The sequence below is a fragment of the Neofelis nebulosa genome, chromosome 11 (genome assembly GCF_028018385.1).
Source record: "Neofelis nebulosa isolate mNeoNeb1 chromosome 11, mNeoNeb1.pri, whole genome shotgun sequence".
In the NCBI taxonomy this organism is placed as follows: Eukaryota; Metazoa; Chordata; class Mammalia; order Carnivora; family Felidae; genus Neofelis; species Neofelis nebulosa.
This window is the reverse complement of record NC_080792.1, coordinates 37,985,152-38,009,067: the sequence shown is the minus strand read 5'-3', so window position 1 is coordinate 38,009,067 and position 23,916 is coordinate 37,985,152. Positions and strand designations below refer to the sequence as shown.

General features: G+C 40.6%; 1 protein-coding gene across 2 annotated transcripts; it reads left to right on the top strand.

Moving 5' to 3' along the window:
• The first annotated feature begins 391 nt into the window (after positions 1–391).
• LOC131490198 (zinc finger protein 271) lies at positions 392–22,559 on the top strand. Of its 2 annotated transcripts, none has more exons than XM_058692352.1 (3): positions 392–524; positions 8,957–9,188; positions 19,585–22,559. In XM_058692352.1, exons 2-3 carry the CDS (start codon positions 9,089–9,091, stop codon positions 21,594–21,596), a joined length of 2,112 nt encoding a protein of 703 aa, XP_058548335.1. In that variant the 5' UTR covers positions 392–524; positions 8,957–9,088; the 3' UTR covers positions 21,597–22,559. The 2 variants fall into 2 exon arrangements, with proteins under 2 accessions (XP_058548335.1, XP_058548336.1); XM_058692353.1 differs by lacking the exon at positions 392–524 and adding an exon at positions 8,456–8,625.
• The last annotated feature ends 1,357 nt before the right edge of the window (positions 22,560–23,916 follow it).

Sequence of the window (23,916 nt, the reverse complement as noted above, 5' to 3'; positions counted from 1 at the left end):
TTTGTCTCAGGTCACATGGTTTGGAAGTGATGAAATCTGGACTGTTCTGAAACAAAACGGTCTGACTCCAGAGTCCATACTCTTAGATATGTACTCTGTTGAACTGCCTTTTCACATCTGCCTTCTCCACCAAACCAACGGCCCCTTCCAGGAGGTCTGTGTTTTCCCACACATTTCTTCAACAATACAGAATGCTTACTTTGTGCAGGCACTGCGCTAGGCACTGAGCAAAGAATTATAAATAAGACCGTGTCCTTGCCATTACAGAACTTAAAATTTTAGTAGGGAGGCAGACGTTAAACAGAAAGGACGCATAATTACGTGATAAGAATTACCAAGGGGAAAGTAGAAAGGGCTCTGAAGGTGACTGACAAAGAATCTATCTAACCTAGACTGGGGAAGTCAAGACGGTCAGCTGAGACCTGACTCAAGAGGGAGCTCTGGCCGCATGAGAAGTGGGAGGAAAGATTCCATCAGTTTATCTCCGACTCCTCAACCCGTGGCCTGGCACACGGCGGAGCACGGTAAGTGCTTGTGAAGTCAAAGGGCACTAGGGCGGGGGGATGCGCAGGCAAACGAACAAATGCGTGAAGAAATGGCCCGACTGACGGATGCGCGGACGGACGGAAGCGTCGAGGTGGGAAGGCCATCTGGTACGGCCGCAGGCTCTGCCTGTGTCACGGCCAGGCTGAGGCAAAGCGGCGGGGAGGGCAGAGGCCGGACGGGGGCGGTTTGGGAAGCACCCGGGGCCGCGCTGCCAGACCGCCTCACTCACCCTTCGCTCGGCGGGCTGCGGGACAGACCCCAAGGAGGGAGCAGAACAGCCTCGGGCGGCGCGCGCCGGAAGTGGGAGCGGGCGCACCTCTCTAGGAAGCCGGGAGGACTGCATATTTGCAGCTCGGTGGCGGGCGCGCCGCGCGGAGGCTTGGGAAGAGGGGTGCGAGGCCGGGAAGAGTGCGTCTCTGCTGGGGACCTGGTCCCCCACAGCCCCGCTTCAAAATGGTTGACAGGCGACGGAGAGAAGAAAAAAGAAATACAGGAAGAGAGAGAGAGCTTTATCTCCAAGGATATAAAAATAGAACCTTCCATCTGTACATTTGGGGAAGAGGAAGACGCGACCACATTCGTACACCACAAACGCCTGCCTTCAGTGCCAGTTCTGGACAGTTCGGGGTGGAGTGCGTGGGGACGGAGGGGAAGGGCTCAGCCCAGGCTGGGCGAGGGTGCAAAGCGGAGAATCGACCCTGCCGTCGTGGGCAAGGGCGTGCAGGGCCATCACGGAGCAGAAGAGTGAGAATAATTTTCTCATAGAAGGCGTTACTCAAGCTGAGTCTTGTCTAACGACTAAAATGTTGACTTAGAGGAGTGGCCAGAGGCAGAGCACCGCAATGGGAAGTTCAGGGCATGCTGGGGAATTAGCCCAGCATCTTAGTTGGCTGGAACCTAGGCTGAAGGATACAGTGGTGTCACGTTTCGAGAGTTTCAAATGCCACTCGGGAATTTGGAATTCATTTAGTAATCAGCGCAGGCCATTTACACGTGACAAGGCCTGAATTATACTTTGGGGAGGTATCTTACATAGTAGAGTGGATTAAAGGGCAAAACAGGTAAGAAAAAGAAAACAGGCATTTGGAAACGTGAACTTAGCAGGATTTGCTAGTATCTGAAAATATGACTGAAGATAGAGAAGGGGATGACATCGCCAAGGGAGATCTTACGGGAAAATAAACGGAATGATAAAATACCAGTGTGTGGGGGTGGGAAGAGCAAGAACATATAGAGAAGAGGAGCTTCTCAGAAGAGGAGAGTCCAGATGATTCAAACATCATAAAAGTCAAGCGAGAGTTTCAGGAGAGAGAACAGGTTACTAGCAGATGGGGCAGAGAGCTGGAGGAGGTGAGAATTCAGGTGATGCTGGGTTTTTTTTTGTTTTTTTTTTAAAGCAATGTGGGGTTTTTTTGTTTTTTTTTTAACATTTTATTTATTTTTCAGAGACAGAGACAGAGCAGGAGCAGAGGAGGGTGAGAGAGAGAGGGAGACACAGAATCTAAAACAGGCTCCAGGCTCTGAGCCTGTCAGCACAGAGCCGGATGTGGGGCTTTAACTCACAAACCATGAAATCATGACCTGAGCCTGAGTCGCTGCTTAACCGACTGAGCCACCCAGGCACCCCAGGTGATGGTGTTATTAAGGGGAGGGGCAGAAGAAGGGCTGGAGAGGATTACCTGTGGAATGTACTTGCCAGGGGTTAAGAAGTGTATGATAAGACACTGAAAATAAGTAATAGTTTCTTTGAGAAATGTGGTCGTGCACGAAGGGACAAGAAAAGACACTGGTTGGACTAGACAACAAGATTGAAAGATGTCTGTTTTTTAAAGATACTAGAGATCTGATTTGTCGAAAAAAGGTAAAATGTGAGTAGGAAGAAAAATTGAAGATAGAAGAAAAGAGAGGTACATAGCTGATGGGGAGAGAATGATACCAGATAGGTAGGTGGAGTTGTCTCAGAAAATAAGATGAAGCATTACAATAAAAAATGGTGCATTTTGGTCTTTGTTTTTTGATGCTCTGAATGCAGAACAGCCAAACAGTATTGGTTAGTAATGCTGATTTTATAAGTAAATAAGTGTACATACAGTTTGTTGAATTTTCACAAACGGAACCTCCTCCTGTTCCAGCACTCAGCAAAGAAACAATATTATCGGTCTTCAAAAGTACCCCCTGTGCTCTCAAGTCCCCACCCTCCTCTAGCCCTGAAAGATAGCCACTACACTGAACTCTGAACATGATAGGTTGGTTTTGCCTCTTCTTCTACTGTATATAAATGGAATTCAATATGTACTTTTTAAAGTCAGTCTTCTTTCAACATTGTGAAATCCATTCATGTTGTTTTGTGCAGATGTATGCCATACATTTTTATTTCTAATATTGTAGGATCATACAAGTATCCATTCATTCTATTATTGATGAACATTATTGAAAGTGAGGTATTTAAATCTCTATATAATTTTTGCATGTTAAACCAACCTACTAGGCTGGTTTACACTGGTACACACTGAATTGCAGTGTATAATTCTTTTTTATGTATTAATGAAGTTAATTTGCTAATATTTTATTGAGGACTTTTGTGTCTATATTGTTAGAGATATTGGTCTGTTTTCTTTTCCAGATCACTTTCTTTTCCTGTGATATCTTTGTCTGCTTTGGCATCAGAGTAATTACTGGCCCTCTCTATTTTCTGGGAGAGATTGTGAAAGACTGGTATTCTTTAAATGTTTGATAGAATTTACTGGGCCTTTGCTTTTCTTTGTTAGAAAGTTTTTTACTATTAACTCAATTTATTTGCTTTTCATACATTTATTCACATCTTCTATTTCTTTCTCAGTTTTAGTAATTTGTATATTTCAAGTAATTTGTCCATGACACTTATGTTGTGTAATATATTGGCATGAAGTTATTCATAGTATTCCCTTATATTCTTTTAAATTATTACAGAGTTGGTAGTGATGTCCCCTCTTCTCTGTTTTTGTTAATCTCTCTCTTTTTTTCTTGGTCAGTCTATTAAAGGTTTGTCAATTTTTGCTTATATTTTCAAAGAACAAAATTTTGGGTTCATTGATATTTCTTTATTATTTTTCTGTTTTCTATTTCAGTAATTACTACTCTAATCATTATTAATTCCTTCCTTCTGCTTTTTTGTTGTTAAGTTTACTGCCTATTTTCAAGTTTCTTAAGGTGGAAACTTAGATTATTGACATGAGATTTTCTTCTTACATAGGCATTTTATTTTAATTTTTTTAAATATGTATTTATTTTTGAAAGAGAGAGAGAGGCAGAACATGAGCCAGGGAGGGGCAGAGAGAGAGAGGGAGACACAGAATCCGAAACAGGCTCCAGGCTCTGAGCTGTCAGCACAAAGCCAGACGCGTGGCTTGAACTCATGATGCTCAAAATCATAGCCTGAACAGAAGTCGGACGCCTAACCAACTGAGCCATCCAGGCGTGCCAACCTAGGCATTTTAAAGCTATAAATTTTTCTCTACATGCTGCTTTGGATGCATCTCATAAAATTTTATATGTTGCATTTCACCTTCATTCAGTTAAAAAATACATATATATTTATATTTACATAAACATTTTAAAGAATGATATATATATATTTATATATTTATCTACATGGATAAATATATATTTATCTATCTATCTATTTTTTAGAGAATGAGAGAGCACACACACACATGTGAGATAGGGGCAGAAGGAGGGAGACAGACAGACAGACAGACCCAAGCAGGCTCCATACTCAGCATGGAGCCCGTCTTTGGGACTTAGTCCCACAACCCTGAGGTCATGACCTGAGCCAAAATCAACTGTTGAATGATCAACCAACTGAGCCACCCACTCAGGCGCCCTGAGTTTAAAATATTTGCTAATTTCCTTTGTGATTTCTTCTTTGAAGCACAGGTTATTTAGATATGGGCTATTTAATTTCCAAATATTTGTAGAGTTTCCAAATTACCCTGTTGCTTGTATGCCCCTTGCAACAATGGAAGCTTCATCAGCCCCTCTCATTTGAGGTGGCTCTGGTCTCTCAGCCCTCAGAAGTGGAACCCCTCACTGGGCACCCCATTTCCTGCATGTAGAATCCTAGAAATCTGACAGGCTTCCTTCATTTTGTCCTGTCTCTGTATGATTCAGTCCGAGCTGGCAGTATTTCTGGTGATACAACATTCTCAAAAACCATGCTGGTCTTCTGTGGATATCAAGGGTAACCCACAGTTATATGCAGGGGTTCTCCACAGATACTTCCTGGATAACCCCATTTCTGTTTCTGGTTTCTGTTGAGATAGTTGATTGGATCCATGAGTCACACACCCAGTCCTCTCCACCAAAAGTTTTCTAGCTACATTCATGGCTTTGTCTCCAGAGCAAGCATAGGCTGGGAAATTTTCTAAATTATCAAGTACTGATTCCTTTTTTGCTTAACACTTCCATTCTCAAATTATCTCTTTCCTCTCACATTTTACTATAATCAGCAAGGAAAAACCAGAACACATCTTTCATACTTTGCTTGGAAAGCTCCTTGTCTAAAAATCCAAGTTCATCACTTACAAGTTCTATTTTCCACTCAACAGTAGAACATGATTCAGCCAAGTTTCTGCTAACTTTGCAACAAGTATCACCTTTTCTCCAGATTCCAATAATATTTTCTTCATTTTTGTCTGATACCTCATCAGGAGTGTATTGAATATTCAATATTTCTAGCAAAATTCTCTTCATGACAATATATGTATTCTCTAAGACGAAAGAACACTGCTCTACTATCCTTTTCCCTTCCTTCCAAGTCCTTGCCAGAGTCACCTTTAACATCCATATTTCTACCAACAATCTCTTCAAGGCAATGTAGGTCTTTTCTATCATCAGCCTGAAAACTCTTCCAGCTTCTAGTCATTACCCAACTCCAAAGCCACATCAACATTTTTAGGTATTTGTTAAAGCAGCACCTCACTTCTGGTGTAACAGAGTGGCTTAATACCACAGAACTTTATTTTCTCACAGTCTGGAGGTTGTAAATCCAAAATCAATGTGCTGGCAGGACCATGCTCCTTGTGAAGGTTCTAAGGTTCATGCCTGTTTCCAAACTTCTGGCAGTTTCTGGCAATCCTTGGTGCTCTTTGCCTTGTAGATGCATCACTTTAATGTCTGCCTTCACATTCACATGGTCTCTTCTCCCTTCTGTGAGTCTCCTGTGAGTCTGAACTTACCTTTTCTTATAAAGACTCCAGTTGGTGGACTAGGACCCACCTTAATCCAGTATGATCTCATCTTAACTTGATTACATCTGCAAAGACCCTATTTATAAATAAAGTCACATTAACAGGTACTAGTGGGGGCGCCTGGGTGGCTCAGTCGGTTAAGCGTCCGGCTTCGGCTCAGGTCATGATCTCATGGTTTGTGAGTTCGAGCCCCGCGTCGGGCTCTGTGCTGACAGCTCGGAGCCTGGAGCCTGCTTCGGATTCTGTGTCTCCCTCTCTCTCTGCCCCTCCCCCGTTCATGCTCTGTCTCTCTGTCTCTCAAAAATTAATAAACATTAAAAGAATTAAAAAAAAAAAACAGGTACTAGTGGTTAGGATTTAAACATATCTTTGGAGATGGGGGAACACAATTCAACCCACAACAATGTTAAGTACAAACGAAGAGTTGTTCAAACTTCTGTGACTTGGTTTTGAAGTTGAAGACTTCAAACTGATGCCAGTGACCTCACTGACTGAAAAGAAATGATCTGATTTGAATTCAACTCTAGAGGTCTTGGGGAGTTTTGGTGTTTCTGATACAAGCCTATGCATCTCTGTCAAAGTGAACGTTGGAAACTGATTATACTGGCCATTATTTCACTTTCTGAATCCCAGTTTTCAGCATGGGTTCTGTTTTTAAAAAGTCACAGTCAATTGGAATGCATATTAACATTTCAAAGACATTGGATTGTCCATAATTTAGATATATCATTCACAAAACAAACAGGAGCAGTCTACTTGTTAATATTTATTTGACAAAAAGGAAAGTCAATTTTTTTCATTTGGCTTCACAATTTGGATTTATTTCCCTTGTTTACCTGGACCTAGAGATTGATTTTTAGATTAAAATTAATTCTTTGTGAAGACTGATTATACAGTCTAAAGGAAATTAATTTCTCATACAATATAATACATGATAAGCAAAAGTTCACATGTAGGTCTTGATGTTCAACTTTCTGAAGAAGAGGTCTATAGTTTCTATCATATTCTCAAAGTAGTCATATTATCCAAAAAGGATTAAGAACCACTACTGTAGAACCTATGCCTAAATCAGACATATGTTAGTTTGGCCTAGTTGCCCCCAAGAAGAAATGTAATAGGAAACAGAAATCAGGTAGAATACTGGTGGGTGAGCTATCAGTTTTATTCTTGAGAATCTCATATCATTTCCCATGCCTGTGTTATCACTCCTAATCTCTTTGGAAACCTTTGAATGCTTTTTACCTTACTGAGAGGAACCTCTTCAGTGTCAGCTGGTGTGGACTACAACTGGGTCTAGGGTTGTTCTGGCTGACTGATCAAACTGTTAGATTCCAAGCTGGCTTCTTAGCCTCAGAATGCATCTTTGGTAAGACTCCACAAGGCAACAAATCTAGCACAATCTGAAAAAAAGTTTTATTTCCTTGGTTAAATGCTCACAAAGTCTATGTTCACATGATCATTTCCATGTAAAAAATTAACAAAACCCTTAACTTTGCACATAAGAATTAACCTCTGGTTAACCTCTTTCTCATTCTCTTTTACCAAAAACCTTTCAAAAGTAGTATGTCAACTATGGTATTCTCATGTACTGCTGGTGGGAATGAAAAACAACTCAGCCACTCTGACAGTGTAGCAGTTTCTTAAAATGTTAAACATACAACTACCATGAAAGAAAAAAGTATATGTCCATGTAAAGTCTTGGACACCAATGTTTGTAGCACCTTTATTTGTAATAGTAAAAAACTGGAAATACCCAATTCCCATCAATTCATGAGTGGATAAATAAATGAGGGGATAAATAAATAACAATGGAATATTATTTAGCAACAAAAAGGAATGGACTACTAATACACACAGTAACATAGATCTCGTACTAATGCTCAGTGAAAGAAGTCTGACCAAAAAAAGAGTGCATTCTGTATAATTCCATTTAAATAAATCTCTAAAACATGCAAACTAATCTATAGTAACACAAAGCAGAACAATGGTTGGGAGCTGTGGGAAGAAAGGGAGGAGATACTAAAGATAGAAGGAAACTTTTTGGGGGCGCCTGGGTGGCTCAGTCGGTTGGGCGGCCGACTTCGGCTCAGGTCATGATCTCGTGGTCCATGAGTTCGAGCCCCGTGTCGGGCTCTGTGCTGACAGCTCAGAGCCTGGAGCCTGTTTCAGATTCTGTGTCTCCTTCTCTCTGACCCTCTCCTGTTCATGCTCCTCTGTCTCTCTCTGTCTCAAAAAAATAAATAAACGGGGGCGCCTGGGTGGCGCAGTCTGTTAAGCGTCCGACTTCAGCCAGGTCATGATCTCGAGGTCCATGAGTTCGAGCCCCGCGTCAGGCTCTGGGCTGATGGCTCGGAGCCTGGAGCCTGTTTCAGATTCTGTGTCTCCCTCTCTCTCTGCCCCTCCCCCGTTCATGCTCTGTCTCTCTCTGTCCCAAAAATAAATTTAAAAAATGTTGAAAAAAAAATTAAAAAAAATAAATAAATAAACGTTAAAAAATTTAAAAAAAAAAAAAAAAAAGAAGGAAACTTTTTGGGTTGCTGGTTGTGTTCACTATTTTGACTGTGGTGATGGTTTCACTACTGTATACTGCTGTGCTACCTGGCAGCGCCACCAGGGAGCCCTGTGTGTTTTCTTGAGTCCTTTGGAGAGTCTAGGCCGCCGGGATCGCCCCCAGGCGCCGCTCCTGGGCTCGGTGGTTCCTTGGCCTAGTGTGCTTTGGGTATCCGGTCAGCGCCTCGGCCTTGAGTTCACCTGAATGAACACCAGAAACTTTGGGGGCAAGTGGAAATCAGGAAGGGGATGCATTCACACAGATCAGACGAGCGTGCCAGGGAAAGAGAAACCTGCACGTGTGAGTGCTGGAAGAAGGGAGAGAGGGAAAGAAAAACATAATGATGAGGGATCAGTAGTCAGTTCGGTATGATAAAGGCACCCAATACAGTGTTAACCGCTGGAACAAAAGTTTTAATTCCCTCCCCTGCCTTATCTTTCCAGGATGCCCTTATTTCAGTAGCATTAACCTCCACTTATGTTGGAAGGTTTTTAGACTTGGAATGGAGTACACATATCCAAAGAATGCCTGACTCTAGGATGATGAGGGAGGAAACTTAGTAAATTCTGAGAGAAAAGCTCGTGGAGATTAAATGAGATTTTGTTTTCTCCCTCACTTCTTTTACATCTAGGGGATGTTTCTGGTGGTCTAGTCTCAGAAACTTTATCTCCAGTCTCCACCATGATTCCCTTCCGAACCCAGTGGTGCCCAGTTGCCTCCAGGCTTCAGACTCCTATGTGGACGAGAAAAGCTTACTAAGGAAATGGTAATTCTCCAGTTGCTCCCTGAGGTGGTAAGTGGCCCGTTGCAGCCCATGGAGAGCCACTTCAATTATGAATCTCAAGAACACCGCCTTCTGTCAGGTGAGAAGCCGTGTGTTCTATCTTTCTTAATGGTTTCAGGTGGTGGGGAGGGTTGTTACCTGGGCTGTGTTAGCTTTTTCAAGTGCTATTGGTATTCACTGCCTACCCCTCACGGTATTAGGCAGTACTATCTCTTTAGTGCTGCAAGCACAGTCACATGGCTTTACTGTGAATTTTAGCAATCAAATTCTCATGGAATTCCCTCCTCTCCTTAAATCCCCAGAGTTAGCCATTTTCCCATTCTAACCACCTTATCACCAAGCTGTCAGTGTTTGATATTTTCCCTTTAAAATCTATGGGGCGCCTGGGTGGTTCCGTCAGTTAAGCGTCCGACTTCAGCTCAGATCATGATCTCCTGGCTTTTGAGTTCGAGCCCCAAACTGCTGCCAGCTCAGGGTCTGGAGCCTGCTTCCCATTGTGTGGCTCCCTCTCTCTCTGCCCCTCTCTGTCTCTTTCTGAAAAATAAATGAACACTATAAAACATCTTTTCAAGTCATCCTTTTTATGTGTTGTAGTGGCATAGTTTAAAGTTTGGAAGTCTGACATCCTGGATTCAAATACTAGCTTTGTCATCATTCTGTTTCCTCATTTTATAAGTATATAATAACTCATACTTTGGAGGTTATTTTGAGGATTGTGTCTATTACCACATAATAAAGAACCTCAAAACTTAGTGACCTAAAACATGAGACGTTTTTTTAAATGTTTATTTATTTTTGAGAGAGAGCACATGCATGCGTGCGTGCACACATCCCCCGCCCCCCCCCCCCCACAGATGAGAGTGAGGGAGAGGCAGAGAGAGAGAGAGGGACAGAGAATCAGAAGCGGCCTCCGTGCTGACGGCACACAGCCCGAAGCGGGGTTTGAACTCACTAACCGGAAGATCATGACCTGAGCTGAAGTCAGACGCTTAACTGACTGAGCTACCCAGGGGCCCCAAAACATCAGACATTTTTAAACCATGTTTTCTTATGGTTCTGTAGGTCGTCAATTTAGGCTGGGTTCAGCTGGGCAGTTTTTCTCCTGGTTGTCTGGGATCACTCATGCAGTCATCTAGTGGCTCATCTAGGGCCAGGGTCTGAGTTGCTATCAGTCATATATGTCTGGCTATTAGTGCCGGGTGTGGCTTGAGTCATGTATCTGCAGCAGGCTAGCCCAGACTTTTTCACAGGGCGGCCAGTTTCCCATACAGAGAGAGGGAAAGCCCTGGGATGCATAAGCACTTTTCTAACCTATTTTTGTGTTATACTGAAGTTATAATGACCAAAGCAAATCACATGACCAGTTCCAGAGTCATTGTGGAAGAGAACTGCACAAGGGTATGGGCATTTGGAGCGTCTCATTTCCGCATCATATTTTGCTGCTGATTTTGGTCCTCCCATTGCTGCTCTTTGGCCTGTGAGATTCACCTTCTATTGTCATTTTCTTTTACTCTAGATCTTCTGCCTCTTTATAGTTTTGAAGTATCTCTATTTTACTTTGTTTCTGTCTTCTGTGTTTAGTACTTGTCTTACCTTAAGAATCTATTCTCAGGAAGCTAGCTCTCATTTTTCCTGAGAATCACTGCAGAATTGGGTCCACTTTCAGTTTTACATAAATTAATATACATATTGTATGTGTTTGTGACTTTTAGAGTGTGTTTAAATAACTTTTTTTTTACTATAGAGTAATATATAAAGTGCATTTATAAAACATACAAAGGCACAAAACAGAAAAATTAACCTACAACTCCACCATCTAGAGGTAGTCACTGCTAACATCAATGTATCTTTCAAATAATTTAACTATTCAACAAATACTTATTGTTGATATATGTTTATTAATCAGATTATAGCTTATTAATTGTTACTAACCATATACTATGATTAGTTATTGAGGGGTTACTCTATGTGGGCACTATTATAAGTGCTGGGCATATAGCAGTGAACTGAAAAGATAAGTCTTTGCCCTCAAGGAGCTTACATTCTGGTGGGAGAAACAATGAATGAATGAATGAATGAATGAATGAATGAATGAAAAATAGAGTATAGATAGTGATAATGGTTATGAAGAAAACAAACCAGGATGTATCAGTCTGGATTCTAACAGGAAACAGGTGGTTTGAATGCAAATTCAGCAATTCAGTGTTTCATGAAGAGGATGGGCAGTATTATAGAAATTAACAAGGGATAGAGAACAGCCTTGGGATCCAAAAAAAAAAAAAAAAGAGGAGCAGTTGCTACCTTTAGGCTTAAAGCTACAAAGGGAAAGACTAATTAACCAGATCCTGGAGAGTATACTTGTAAGGTAGAGCTGCCAATAGGAGCCATGGCCTTTGCTCAAAGAAGCACATTACTTCCAGCTCCTGGCCCAGCAAGAAGAGACTCTGGATGTAGAGTGAAGAGCTAGATCTCAGTTTCCCTGGGATTTAGCACTGAAAGTCCTCTATCCCAAGAACCCCCTTTGTTGTGGACAACCAGGATAGCTGGTCATTCTACAATTCTCCTCCTACTTTGGGCCAACTCTAACTGCAAGCCAGAGGGCACAGAACCCCAAGAGCTGCAGTGCATAAACTGGTATCAACCTCTTGGAGCACAGAGCAAAGTAAGCAGTAGATCTAGAGGGTCAAAAGGAGAATATCCCATTACAGTCCACCCCTTTTAATCTATCTACTTTTGTTCTTTGTTTGGGTTATGTTCCCAACTTAGCAGAAAAACAGTCTCTTAAGCTACCATTTCTTTGCAGGTTGACTTGTAATTAAATTATATTCCCATCAGGGGTGCCTGGGTGGCTCAGTTGGTTAAGCAGCCGACTTCAATTAGGTCATAATCTCACGGTTTGTGGGTTTGAGCCCATGTCTCGTTCTGTGCTGACAGCTCAGAGCCTGGAGCCTGCTTCAGATTTTGTGTGTCTCTCTCTCTCTTTCTCTCTCTCTCCCCTCCCCCTGCTCAAGCTCTGTCTCTCTCCCTCTTAAAAATAAGTAAACATTAAAAAAATTGTTTTAATTATATTCTCATCTGAAACATAAAACTTTACTGCCAGTGGTGCTTTTCATATTAAGTATTGAGGAAAAGGGAGGGAAAGGCATAATAACCTTAAAATAACTGCTACAGTTTTTGCTATTCACAAAGCCAAAACTGATAATCAAAACTATCTTCTTACATCACCCATTCCATATTGCCTCTCTCTACCCTCTGCCAGAATCTTAGTGGCAGAGTTCTTTACCTAGTTTAGTAACAGAAACCTGTTTTCCTGGATGATCTGAGTCCTTGATGATCCTGTCTCTTCCATATTACTTCAGTGTACCATTGACTGGGCATTTTAGACATGAGAGAACTTGGAAGCACCTCCACTGAATCCCCTGACTCCTAGACCTATTGTTCCTTGCCCTTACTATGTAGCAGCAGCCAGTTCCCCAGTAGCAATTGGTATCTGTCATCCTGGCCAGTAGAGTGACACTTTCTCTCCCTGTTGGTTCAGCTGCATGAGGAGCCCAAAGTGGCCAGGAGGCAGTCTCAGATTCAAATCAAACAAAATCATGACTTTATTCCACGGTAGAAGTATTTCTTCTTTGAGAACCAGAACCCCAAGCCCATCAAACCCAAGATTAGAGGAATAGAAAGTAAAAATAATATAAGTGGGTTATTAGTTATATAGTAAGAAGAGACATTTATTACTACTCCTCTACCCTTAGCTCCATTACCCATACATTCTGGCCATGGAGAAGGCAACACTGTTTATTGTTCTCTGGTTTAAGGCATATATTGCATCCTGTATGATGGTACCCCAAACTTATCCGGGTGTTGTTGCCTGGCTGGTACTGTAACTGAGCCTTCAGTAAATCATTCCACGATTGGGGCGCCTGGGTGGCGCAGTCGGTTAAGCGGCCGACTTCAGCCAGGTCACGATCTCGCGGTCCGTGAGTTCGAGCCCCGCGTCGGGCTCTGTGCTGACAGCTCGGAGCCTGGAGCCTGTTTCCAATTCTGTGTCTCCCTCTCTCTGCCCCTCCCCCGTTCATGCTCTGTCTCTCTCTGTCCCAAAAATAAATAAAAAACTTTGAAAAAAAAAAATTAAAAAAAAAAATTAAAAAAAAAAAATAAATAAATAAAAAAAATCATTCCACGATTACTGAAACCCACTTACTTCTGGGTGATGGGACATGTGGTAAGACCCGTGAATTACACGTGTATGAGCTTATTGGTGTACTTCCTTCCCTGTGAAATGACTCATTTGGAGGCAATATTGTATAGAATTACCATGATAATAATACACATTCTCTTAAGTCAACGCTAATTTGTATCTGGGCTGTTTAGTCCTTTGAAAACAAATTGTTGCTCTCTTTGTGATAGAAGGGGTCAAGTGTGATGAATCTGCCCCCTAGTTGCTGGCTAGCTCCCCTCCAGGGACCTTATTAGGGGCTCAGTGTTGGACCCAGCAGATGGCTACATGGGTGTATAGCTGTGATGATAGGCATATCAGCCTTGATAAGCAGACATCCATATTATTGAGCCCATGCATAGCCTCCATTCCTACTGCCATGACCACTTTGTACATAAATCCATTGGGCAAGCATTAGTAAAAAAAGGCTAATTGACGTTCATAACATGAATCACTATGCCCATCTGATTGAGAGGCTTTTTACAGAGAATGCGCTTTGGTGAGTATTTACCCAGGGCACAAATATATTCATTATTTGCCCATTCTAGGAGATCTGGCCTCATAATTTTCTTCCAGAATCCTTATTTCTAGTCTTCCAGTCTTATTCTTTGAGGTGCCTAACTAATTATATAACCCATTAGTCACTATCCTTGAATCATTATAGGCATGTATCTTAGGCTATATTGCCTTCCATGAAAATGGACAACCAGGTGTATACCTGAAATTGTGCCTACTGGGAAGATTTGCCTTTACCAGTGTGTTTCAGGTCACTCCAGAGTCAGGGAATAAGTGAAAGATGCGTTTTCAGCTAGTGTCCACATGCTGGTCAGGCCCAACTATAAACCAATTCTGTACTTTTTCTTCCTCTGTTAACTGGTAAGAGGGAATTCCCATCAGGCCATGAATGTAGGCTAATGGAGAGGGGTAGTGGAGCAATAGGAAAAGGCACTGCGGCAGCCCAGGTCGCTAGCGCATAGAATTTGTCTTCCAGACTTGCTTTTATACTGGAATGCTGATTTGTATGTCCAGTTTCATGATTTGATGGATCAAATAACTAGTTCACAATGGTCAGTTTGTAATAGTCATTTGGTGCTCCGTGTTCAAGCATTAAGTCTCTATTAGTGCCCAAGTGCAAGCCAGGGTCTGCCTTTCACTTAGAAAATTGTTCTTGACAGAAGAGAGTATGGCCTTACTTCACTATAGTTCTCTTCTAGAGGCTTGCAAGAGGCCTAATACAGCATGCCTGACTGCTGCAGACACTTCTTATACCATTGGTTATCCTGATAAATAAAGTCACGTGACAGGACAACTTGCATTGCAACCTGGACTTCTGCAGAGCCTTTTATTACTCTAGTCTCACTCGAAAATAACAACCTTACAAGTTACTCATATTAGTTATTTCAGCACATTCGACTGTGGTCTTTGTTGCCTCAAATATGCAGGGCTTACCAAGTATTGTACCTTTCTGAGGTGATAACAGTTGGTTAGAGACAGAAGTGAAGTAAAAGAACAAGCCCTATGAGGGCTTTCAGGCAGAGGGAATAGCAAATGCCAGGGACCTTTTGGTGTAGCAGGAACAGGGTCAGTTTGGAATAGACAGAAAATAGGAGTAGTTGTGGAATGAAATGAGAACAGAGAGAGAAAGGACGAGATGGAACTTTCAAGCCATAGTAAGGACATGGAATTTATTCCTAGTGTAAAAGGAAACCATTTGAGCAATTTATGCATGAAAATAACATATAAAGGTCACTCTGTTGTATGGACAATAGAAGAAAGGTATATTAGCGAGAAGAAAACAAATGTTTCAAGAAGAGAGTGATCAACTATGTCAAAAAAATAAGATTGAGAATTGGATTTGTCAAGATAGAGCTTATTAGGAATTCTAGTAAGTGCAGTTTTGATGGAGTTAAGGAGATAAAAGCCTGATTGCAATGGATTAAAAAGAGAATAGACTTGGGGCACCTGGGTGGCTCAGTCGGTTAAGCATCCGACTTCGGTTCAGGTCATGATCTCATGGTTCATGGGTTCAAGCCCCGCATCAGGCTCTGCTGACAGCTCAGAGCGTGGAGCCTGCTTCAGATTCTGTGTCTCCCTCTCTGTCTCTGCCCCTCCCCAACTCCTGCTCTCTCTCAAAATTAAATAAACATTAAAAAAAAGAGAGAGTAGACTTAATATTGGTTAGAATATAGAGCAGTGTGAACTCATACACTCAACAATGAGACCCCAAAATTCTGATCCTAAGTTTATGTAACCTGGAGAAACACTTGAATATGTGCATCGAGATAAATGTACCAGCAGATTCATATCAGCATTGCTTGAAACAACAAAATGTTACTGTCCATTGAAGGAGAATGGGTGAATAAAATGTGGTATATGTCACACTATAGTAGTGAGCATGAATGGACTACAGCTACACACATGAATATGGATGAATCTTCCAAACATAATGTTGAACAAAAAAAGCAAGTTACAGAATATATGTGATATAATTCCTTAAATGTATATAGTTCAAAACATGCTCTATTTGTCTTCTAGAGCTGCCATAACAAAGTGTCACAGACTGGGTGGCTTAAACAACACAAATTTATTTACTCACAGGTCTGTGCATTAACTTTGGTCATCTATGCTTTGCTTTCTTCTAGAAGATTTATAGTTTTAGATTTTCTATTTAGGTTTATATTACATTTCTAGTTAATTTTTGTGTATAGCATAAGGAAAGAGGGTTAATTTGTGTTCTTGTTCAGTTCTAACACTTTTTGTTGAAAAGAGACTGTTCTTTTACCATTGAATTGTTGTGGCAACTTTGTTGAGAATCAGTTGTACGTATATGTTTGGATCTATTTATGGATTCAGTCTTTTTTTTTTTTTTTTTAATGTTTATTTATTTATTTATTTTTGAGGAGTGGAGGGGTTAAGAGAGAAGGGGACAGGGGATCCGAAACGGACTACATGCTGATAGCAGAGAGCCTGATGCTACTCAGACTCACAAACCATGAGATCATGATCTGAACTGAAGTCAGACACTTAACCAGCTGAGCCACCCAGGCACCTCTGTTAATGGACTCAGTCTTATTCCATTAATAGATATGTCTGATCTTATGCACTCCTTTGATTACTGTAGCCTTATAATAAAGTTTGAAATCAGGTAGCATAACTTGTCCAATTTTGTTTTTCCTTTCCAAAATTGTTTAGATTCTTCTGTGCATAAAGTTTATAATCAGTTTGTCAGTTTCTACAAAAAAGCCTGCTGAGGTTTTGATTGGGGTTGCATTGAATCTGTAGATCATTTGGGGAATGATTCCATCATCTTAACAATATTAAATCTATCTTTCCATAAGTGATGGCATATATTTCTGTTTATTAGGTCTTCTTTAACTTCTCTCAGCAATGTTTTGCAGTTTTCATTGTAAAGATACCACACTTATTTTGTTGAATTCATTTTTAAATATTTCATTTTTGATGCAGTTAAAAAATGTTTTTAGGGGCACCTGGGTGGCTCAGTTGGTTGAGTGTCTGACTCTTGATCTCAGGGTCATGAACTCAAGCATATTGGACTCTGTGTTGGGTGCGAAGCCTACTTAAAAAAAGTTGTTTTTTTCTTTTGTTTTTAAAGAGAACACAAGCATTAAAACCACTTGTGTTTAATTTTTTTTTTCTGTTTATTTATTTTTGAGAGAGAGAGAGAGAGGGAGAGAGAGACACAACATGAGCGTGGGAGGGGCAGAGAGAGAGGGAGACACAGAATCTGAAGCAGGCAGGCTCCAGTCTCTGAGCTGTCAGCGCAGAGCCCAATGCAGGGCTCGCACTCCCAAACCGTGAGGTCATGACCTGAGCTGAAGTCGGATGCTCAACCAACTGAGTCACCCAGGCGCCACCTCACCCCACCCCGCCGCCACTGCAAAGAAAAGGTTTTTAATTTTAGGCTCTAATTGTTCATATCTAGTGTACTGAAATACAGTTGGGTTTTATATATTGCTCCAATAAACTCATGTACAACATATAACTTTTTTGACACACTTTAGTATTTTCTGTACACATGATTGTGTAGTCTATAAATAAAGACAATGTGACTTTTTTTTATTTGTATCTCTCAATTATTTTTCTTGTTGCATTGGCTAGCAATATTGAATAGAGATTGTATAGTGTTGAATAAAAGTGGTAAGAGAGGTCATCCTTATTTTGCTCCCTTGTTCCCAGGAGAAAAGCATTCAATGTTTAACCATTAAGTATAGTGTTAGCTGTTGCTTTTTCTTTCCTTTGTATTGGAATCGTTAATTTACATATCACATAATTGATGTTTGGGTTTAAATATACCATATTCTTGGGGCACCTGGGTATCTCGGTTAAGCATTCAGCTCTTGGTTTTAGCGCAGGTCATGATCTCACAGTTTGTGAATTTGAGCCCTGCATTGGGCTCTGCGCTGGTGATATGGAGCCTGCTTGGGATTCTCTGTTTCCCTCTCTATCTCTGCCCCTCCCCTGCTTGCTCTCTGTCCCTCTCTCTGAAAAATAAATAAACATTTTTTTAAAAAGGAAAAAATAAATATGTCATCTTCTTATTTGTTTTTATCCCATCTTTTGTTTCTTTTTTTTCTCCTTTTGCCTAATTTTACATTATCAGGTTTTTTTGTTTTTCCATTTTTTTCTCTATTAACTTACTGTTTATACATCCTTTTATTGTATTTAATTGTTACCTCATAGCAGCCTTTTTCAGATGTGATTCTGTGAGAATTAAGCACCAATGCTCTAGGGCATTCATTGTAATCAACGTACTGATGTTTCTCCTGCATATCTATTATGGTACTAGCTGTGAACTTTCTTTGGGAAAATTAAGAAAATGGTCATTCAAATTATTTTCTGTTTTATTCTCTTATGGAACCCTGGTTGAAATAGGCTGCCTTAAACCTATTACAACATATACGTTTGATTTATTACAGTTTATCTTAGTTTACTATTTCTAGGACAATCCAAAAATCTTATAATGTTTTAGTTTTATGTACTTTCCTCCTCTTGTGCTATTTTTGCCATGTATTTTAATTCTCTATATATTGTAAACCCCGTAAGAGGTTCATGTTGCTTAAGTCAGTCAGTACACATTTAGATTTACCCGTAAACTTAACTTTTTCCAATGCTCTTGCCTCTGGTAAAGGGAAGAGGCCTCTACTTGGAGACATGAGATTTTTTACTTTCGCCCTTGAAATTAATCTGTGTCGTGTTTTCAGCTCTCTAGACCATTTGCAGTCTGACAACTGTGTGCCTTTTATAGTAAACCCCATTTAACAGTGGACTGATAGTCAAGAATTTCAGTGGAACTCCTACCGTCACAGACATCTGATATTGTTAAGCCTAGGAATGGCCTCCTCAAAAATCAACTCAGAAGATGGGGCGCCTGGGTGGCGCAGTCGGTTAAGCGTCCGACTTCAGCCAGGTCACGATCTCGCAGTCCGTGAGTTCGAGCCCCGCGTCAGGCTCTGGGCTGATGGCTCGGAGCCTGGAGCCTGTTTCCGATTCTGTGTCTCCCTCTCTCTCTGCCCCTCCCCCGTTCATGCTCTGTCTCTCTCTGTCCCAAAAATAAATTAAAAATGTTGAAAAAAAAAAAAAAAAATCAACTCAGAAGAGATTTTTTATCTTTTCCCAATTCACACACTATACTTAGGAAGTCTGGTTACTGAATGTGGCTCTTTCTTAGCCACTTCCTTGTAATAATCAGGACAAAAGAGATGAGAGATTATAAAGACCTATTTTTGAAAATTTAAGATTCTGTCCTGACCATTCCTGGACTTCAATAGCTTCTTCTTTCCCCTAATAGCAACCTCTGATCTGCCTGGTTGGTGGTGCTCCCAGTGACAGCCAGGCTGCCACTGCCTCCTCCCCCTCTTCCTCCTTCCCCTTCTTCCTCCTTCCCCCTCTCCCTCAAGTATTCTTTCACATTGTTTACCTTACTTAATGTTAATAAATTGCTTATGTATTAGCTTTCATTTAGTCAAACTGTCATAATTACTATGACTAGGTTTCACTATTCCCAGATCTCCTGTGACAGACGTATACAGAACATATCTGGGTGAGACACTTCAATAAATGGTTATTATGGTCCATTCCTTATTGATTCTTCCCAATTTCTCTTTCGGAGGGTCATTTTCAGTGTTTTGGAGCACTCCCCTCTTGTGACGGCATTTTATAGGTAAATACAAATCTGTTTCACCTCAAACTGTCTTACACTATGGAGAATACATTCCATTTGGATTTTTTATTGTTCTAGATGGTGAGACTAAGACCAAGATTGGAGAGGTGGCTTCAGAGGAGGAAATTACAACAAAAATTGAACCATTGCCTGAAGAGTCTGGCAACCCCAGAAATGATGTTCTCCAGGATTCTGAATGCAGAGGATTCTGTGAATTTGGAGATACATTAAATGAAAAGGATCAAAATCTCTTTAACAGAAGACAACATAACTGTGATGAATGTGGGCAAAGCTTTGCTTGGAGTGCAGGCTTTATTAGGCATCGAAGAACCCATTGGGAGAAACCCTATGAATGTGATAAGTGTGGAAAGGCCTTTAGTGTGAGCTCAGCTCTGGTTCTGCATCAGAGAATTCATACTGGGGAGAAACCCTATCCGTGTACTTGGTGTATTAAAAGTTTCAGTCGGAGCTCAGACCTTATTAAACATCAAAGGGTCCACACTGGTGAAAAACCTTATAAATGTGATGAATGTGGGAAAGCCTTCAGTCAGAGTTCTGATCTTATTATCCATCAGAGAATCCATACAGGAGAAAAACCCTATCAGTGCAGTCATTGTACTAAAAGCTTTAGCCAGCGCTCAGACCTGGTTAAGCATCAGAGAATCCATACTGGAGAGAAGCCTTACACGTGTAACCAGTGTAACAAACATTTTAGTCAGAGTTCTGATGTTATTAAACATCAAAGAATCCACACTGGAGAGAAACCATATAAATGTGATGTGTGTGGAAAAGCCTTCAGTCAGAGCTCAGATCTTATTCTGCATCAGAGAATCCATACCGGGGAGAAACCATATCCATGTAATCAGTGTAGCAAAAGTTTCAGCCAGAACTCAGACCTTATAAAACATCGAAGGATCCACACTGGAGAGAAACCCTATAAATGTAATGAGTGCGGTAAAGCTTTTAATCAGAGCTCGGTCCTTATTCTGCATCAGAGAATTCACACTGGGGAGAAACCCTATCCATGTAATCAGTGTAGCAAAACCTTCAGTAGACTTTCAGATCTTATGAATCACCAGCGAATTCACACAGGAGAGAAACCTTACCCATGTAGCCAGTGCAGTAAAATGTTTAGCCGAAGATCAGACCTTGTTAAACATCATAGAATTCATACAGGTGAAAAGCCCTATGAATGTGATGAATGTGGGAAAACCTTTAGTCAGAGCTCAAATCTTATTCTACATCAGAGAATCCACACTGGAGAGAAACCCTATCCATGTAGTGATTGTCCTAAAAGTTTTAGTCGTCGTTCAGACCTTGTTAAACATCAAAGAATACACACTGGAGAGAAGCCATACGGGTGTAACCAGTGCAGTAAAAGTTTTAGTCAAAGCTCAGACCTCACTAAACATCAGAGAGTGCACTCTGGGGAAAAGCCCTATCATTGTGATCATTGTGAGAAAGCCTTCAGTCAGAGTTCTGACCTTATTCTTCATCAGAGAATTCACACGGGAGAAAAACCGTACCCATGCCCACAGTGCAACAAAAGTTTCAGCCAGAACTCAGACCTCATCAAACATCAGAGAATCCACACTGGGGAGAAACCATATAAATGTCTTGAATGTGGAAAGGCTTTCAGTCAGTGCTCAGCTCTTATCCTACATCAGAGGATCCACACTGGGGAAAAACCATATTCATGTGATCAGTGTGGCAAAAGCTTTAGTCGGCGCTCTGATCTCATTAACCATCAAAAAATCCACACTAGTGAAAAGCCATATAAATGCGATGCATGTGGGAAAGGCTTCAGCACATGCACTGAACTTACTGAACACCAGGGAATCCACACTGGGGAGAAACCCCACCGGTGTAGTCAGTGCAACAGAAGTTTTAGCCAGCTCTCTGATCTTACTGATCACGAGATAGTCCATTCTGGGGAAGACAGTCTAAATGTGATGAATGTGGGAAAACCTTTGGAGTATACACCAACTTTACTCAGTACCAGAGACACTACACCAGAAAAAAATCTTAGGAATGCTATTGATGATTATGAAAAAGGTTTTAATCAATGCTCAACTCTTTTGCTACAGTAAGGGGGAAAAAAACCACTGGACAAAAAATAATTTTTACAATGAAAGTTTAACTGAGAGACATAACTAAATTTAAAAATTCTGAGGAGGAATCCTGTAATTGGGAAAAGCTTCAATGTGAACAAAAATGTTACTGAAGGTCAGCAACAATGGAAAGGAATTTCTGTCTGCTAAAATGTAAAAAAAAACAAAACAAAACAAAAAAAAGAAAACCTTTGGTCTTTTATTCAAATATAGTCCACAAGGGAAGAGTTTTATCATTAAAGAAATGTATAAGTGTTAATGCAGAACCTTATCAGATATTGTAAAAATCTGTGATGGGGCGTGCAATCAGAACTCAGAAGTGTGCTAGTGTTATAATCTCAAAACTTTAGAGAGCCCTAATTACCTATTGCATATCCGAGAAGTCACCTTAGAGAATGTAGGGAAAACTGAATTCCCTTCCATGTCTTAATTGGCATGTATTCTGATAATCAGCATGCCATTGGTCTCCTGACAATGGAAGAGTCCTACCTTATGCTACTGTTAATTATCTGTCATTAAATTCCCTCTGTGTGAACATGCTATGCTATTCTGGTATTAAACTTATTAACTACATAACTCCAGTGCCCCATTTTCTCAGAAAATTTTCTTTGGCCTAGTTTTGGTTTTCCTAATGAATATGACTTTTCAAGTTCCTGCAGTATTCACAGCAAATATGGACTTGTTTTGCTATCACTAATGTAGCCCATAAACTTGATTGGTTTGAAATCCTTCTTCACTACCATTTAATCACAGCTCCTAAATATGTGAAACAATTTTTTTTAAAAAGAGTTCCATATGTCAGAGTGTTAGGATTTCTCTTCCTCTATGTGTATCTTGTCTCTATAGATTGAACAAAAATGAGAGCTAAAGTAATATCCAGTATGACTAATTTGTATAGCATATTCTGTCTAAAAATAAAAAGACATTGATTTTTTTCAAGTGGCAACGTTTATCAGACTATTTTTTTTAATGTTTATTTATTTTAAGAGAGTCTGAGAGCGGGCATGCAGGCAGGGTGTGGATGGGGGCAGAGAGAATCCCAAGCAGGTTCCATACTCAAGCCCCACGTGGGGCTTGATCCCATGAATCATAAGATGGTGGACCTGAGCCAAAATCAAGAGTGGGACGCTTAGCCAACTGAGCCACCCAGGTGCCCCTGTTTGTTGATTTCTGACATACATGTTGATAATAGGCTACATGTATGTATATATGCAAAGTTTTCAACAGAAAAATAGAAACTTTTTTAAAAATAAAAATCTCAAATTGTTTTTCTAGGATTAACTGCTTGTTAAAATTCCACTATTGTCCTTTACTTTGAATATTCCCCGAAATCACCCAGTTAATATTTCACTTTAACACGTTGTTATTTACTACGTGCAAGGTATTTTTCTTTCGGTTTTACTATACACGAAGAATATACTGTCCCAACAAAGCATAAGTGACAAAGCCTGATGTATACAGAAAACACATGGCTCAGTGTAATCCTAAGTGTAGACAAGATGCTTATAAGAGCTCAGAGGAGGTAAGGTTCAGTTGTGGTTAGAAAGAAAAGGTAAAGTTTATGGAGCCCTTGAAATTTGAGTTTTGAAGAATGGGAGTAGAGGCATAAAGGCAGAAGGAAGTAGTCAACAACAAGAAGCAAGCAAGTATGTGAAATGATGTGAAGTATGTCCATAGTCATTCATTCAATAAACATTCAGCATCATACTCTACTGAGTGCTGCTGAAGGGGTGAGAAAGAGTTCCTGCCCTTATGACCAACAGTTCATGAAAATAATTACTAAAACATGTACTTAAAGAGTCAGAATGAAATGGAAATAAAAAAACGAGGTAGGAGAAAAGACTTAAGGAATGCGATGCTAAACAAACAGGCACTTCAACTTTCTGGCGTTCAGTATCATACGGAAAATAGAAAAGTACTAGTTATGGCTGGGTTAAGTTTCATATTTCTGCATTTTGTTCTCAAGGTACTGGAAAGCCATTGAGGTCTTTGAACGAAGAAATGACATGATCGTCTTACTGCCTTCAGAAGAATAAAATAAAAGGGGAAAGAAAGGGGCGCCTGGGTGGCTCAGTCGGTTAAGTGTACCACTCTTGATTTTGGCTCAGGTCATGATCTCATGGTCGTGAGATAGAGCTCTACTTTGGGCTCTGCACTGAGCATGAGCCTGTTTAAGATTCTCTTCCTCTCCCTCTGCCCCACCTCTGCTCACTTGTGTTCACACACGCTCTCTCTCTCAAAAATATAAATAAATAAATAAATAAATAAATAAATAAATAGGGAAAAACAGAAAGAAGAA

Bases quoted from the DNA above. Each gene is read 5' to 3' on its own strand.
- LOC131490198 (XM_058692352.1), top strand. From the start codon at position 9,089: ATGGTAATTCTCCAGTTGCTCCCTGAGGTGGTAAGTGGCCCGTTGCAG. The intron at 9,189-19,584 runs GTGAGAAGCCGT...TTATTGTTCTAG, and splicing joins AGAACACCGCCTTCTGTCAG to ATGGTGAGACTAAGACCAAG.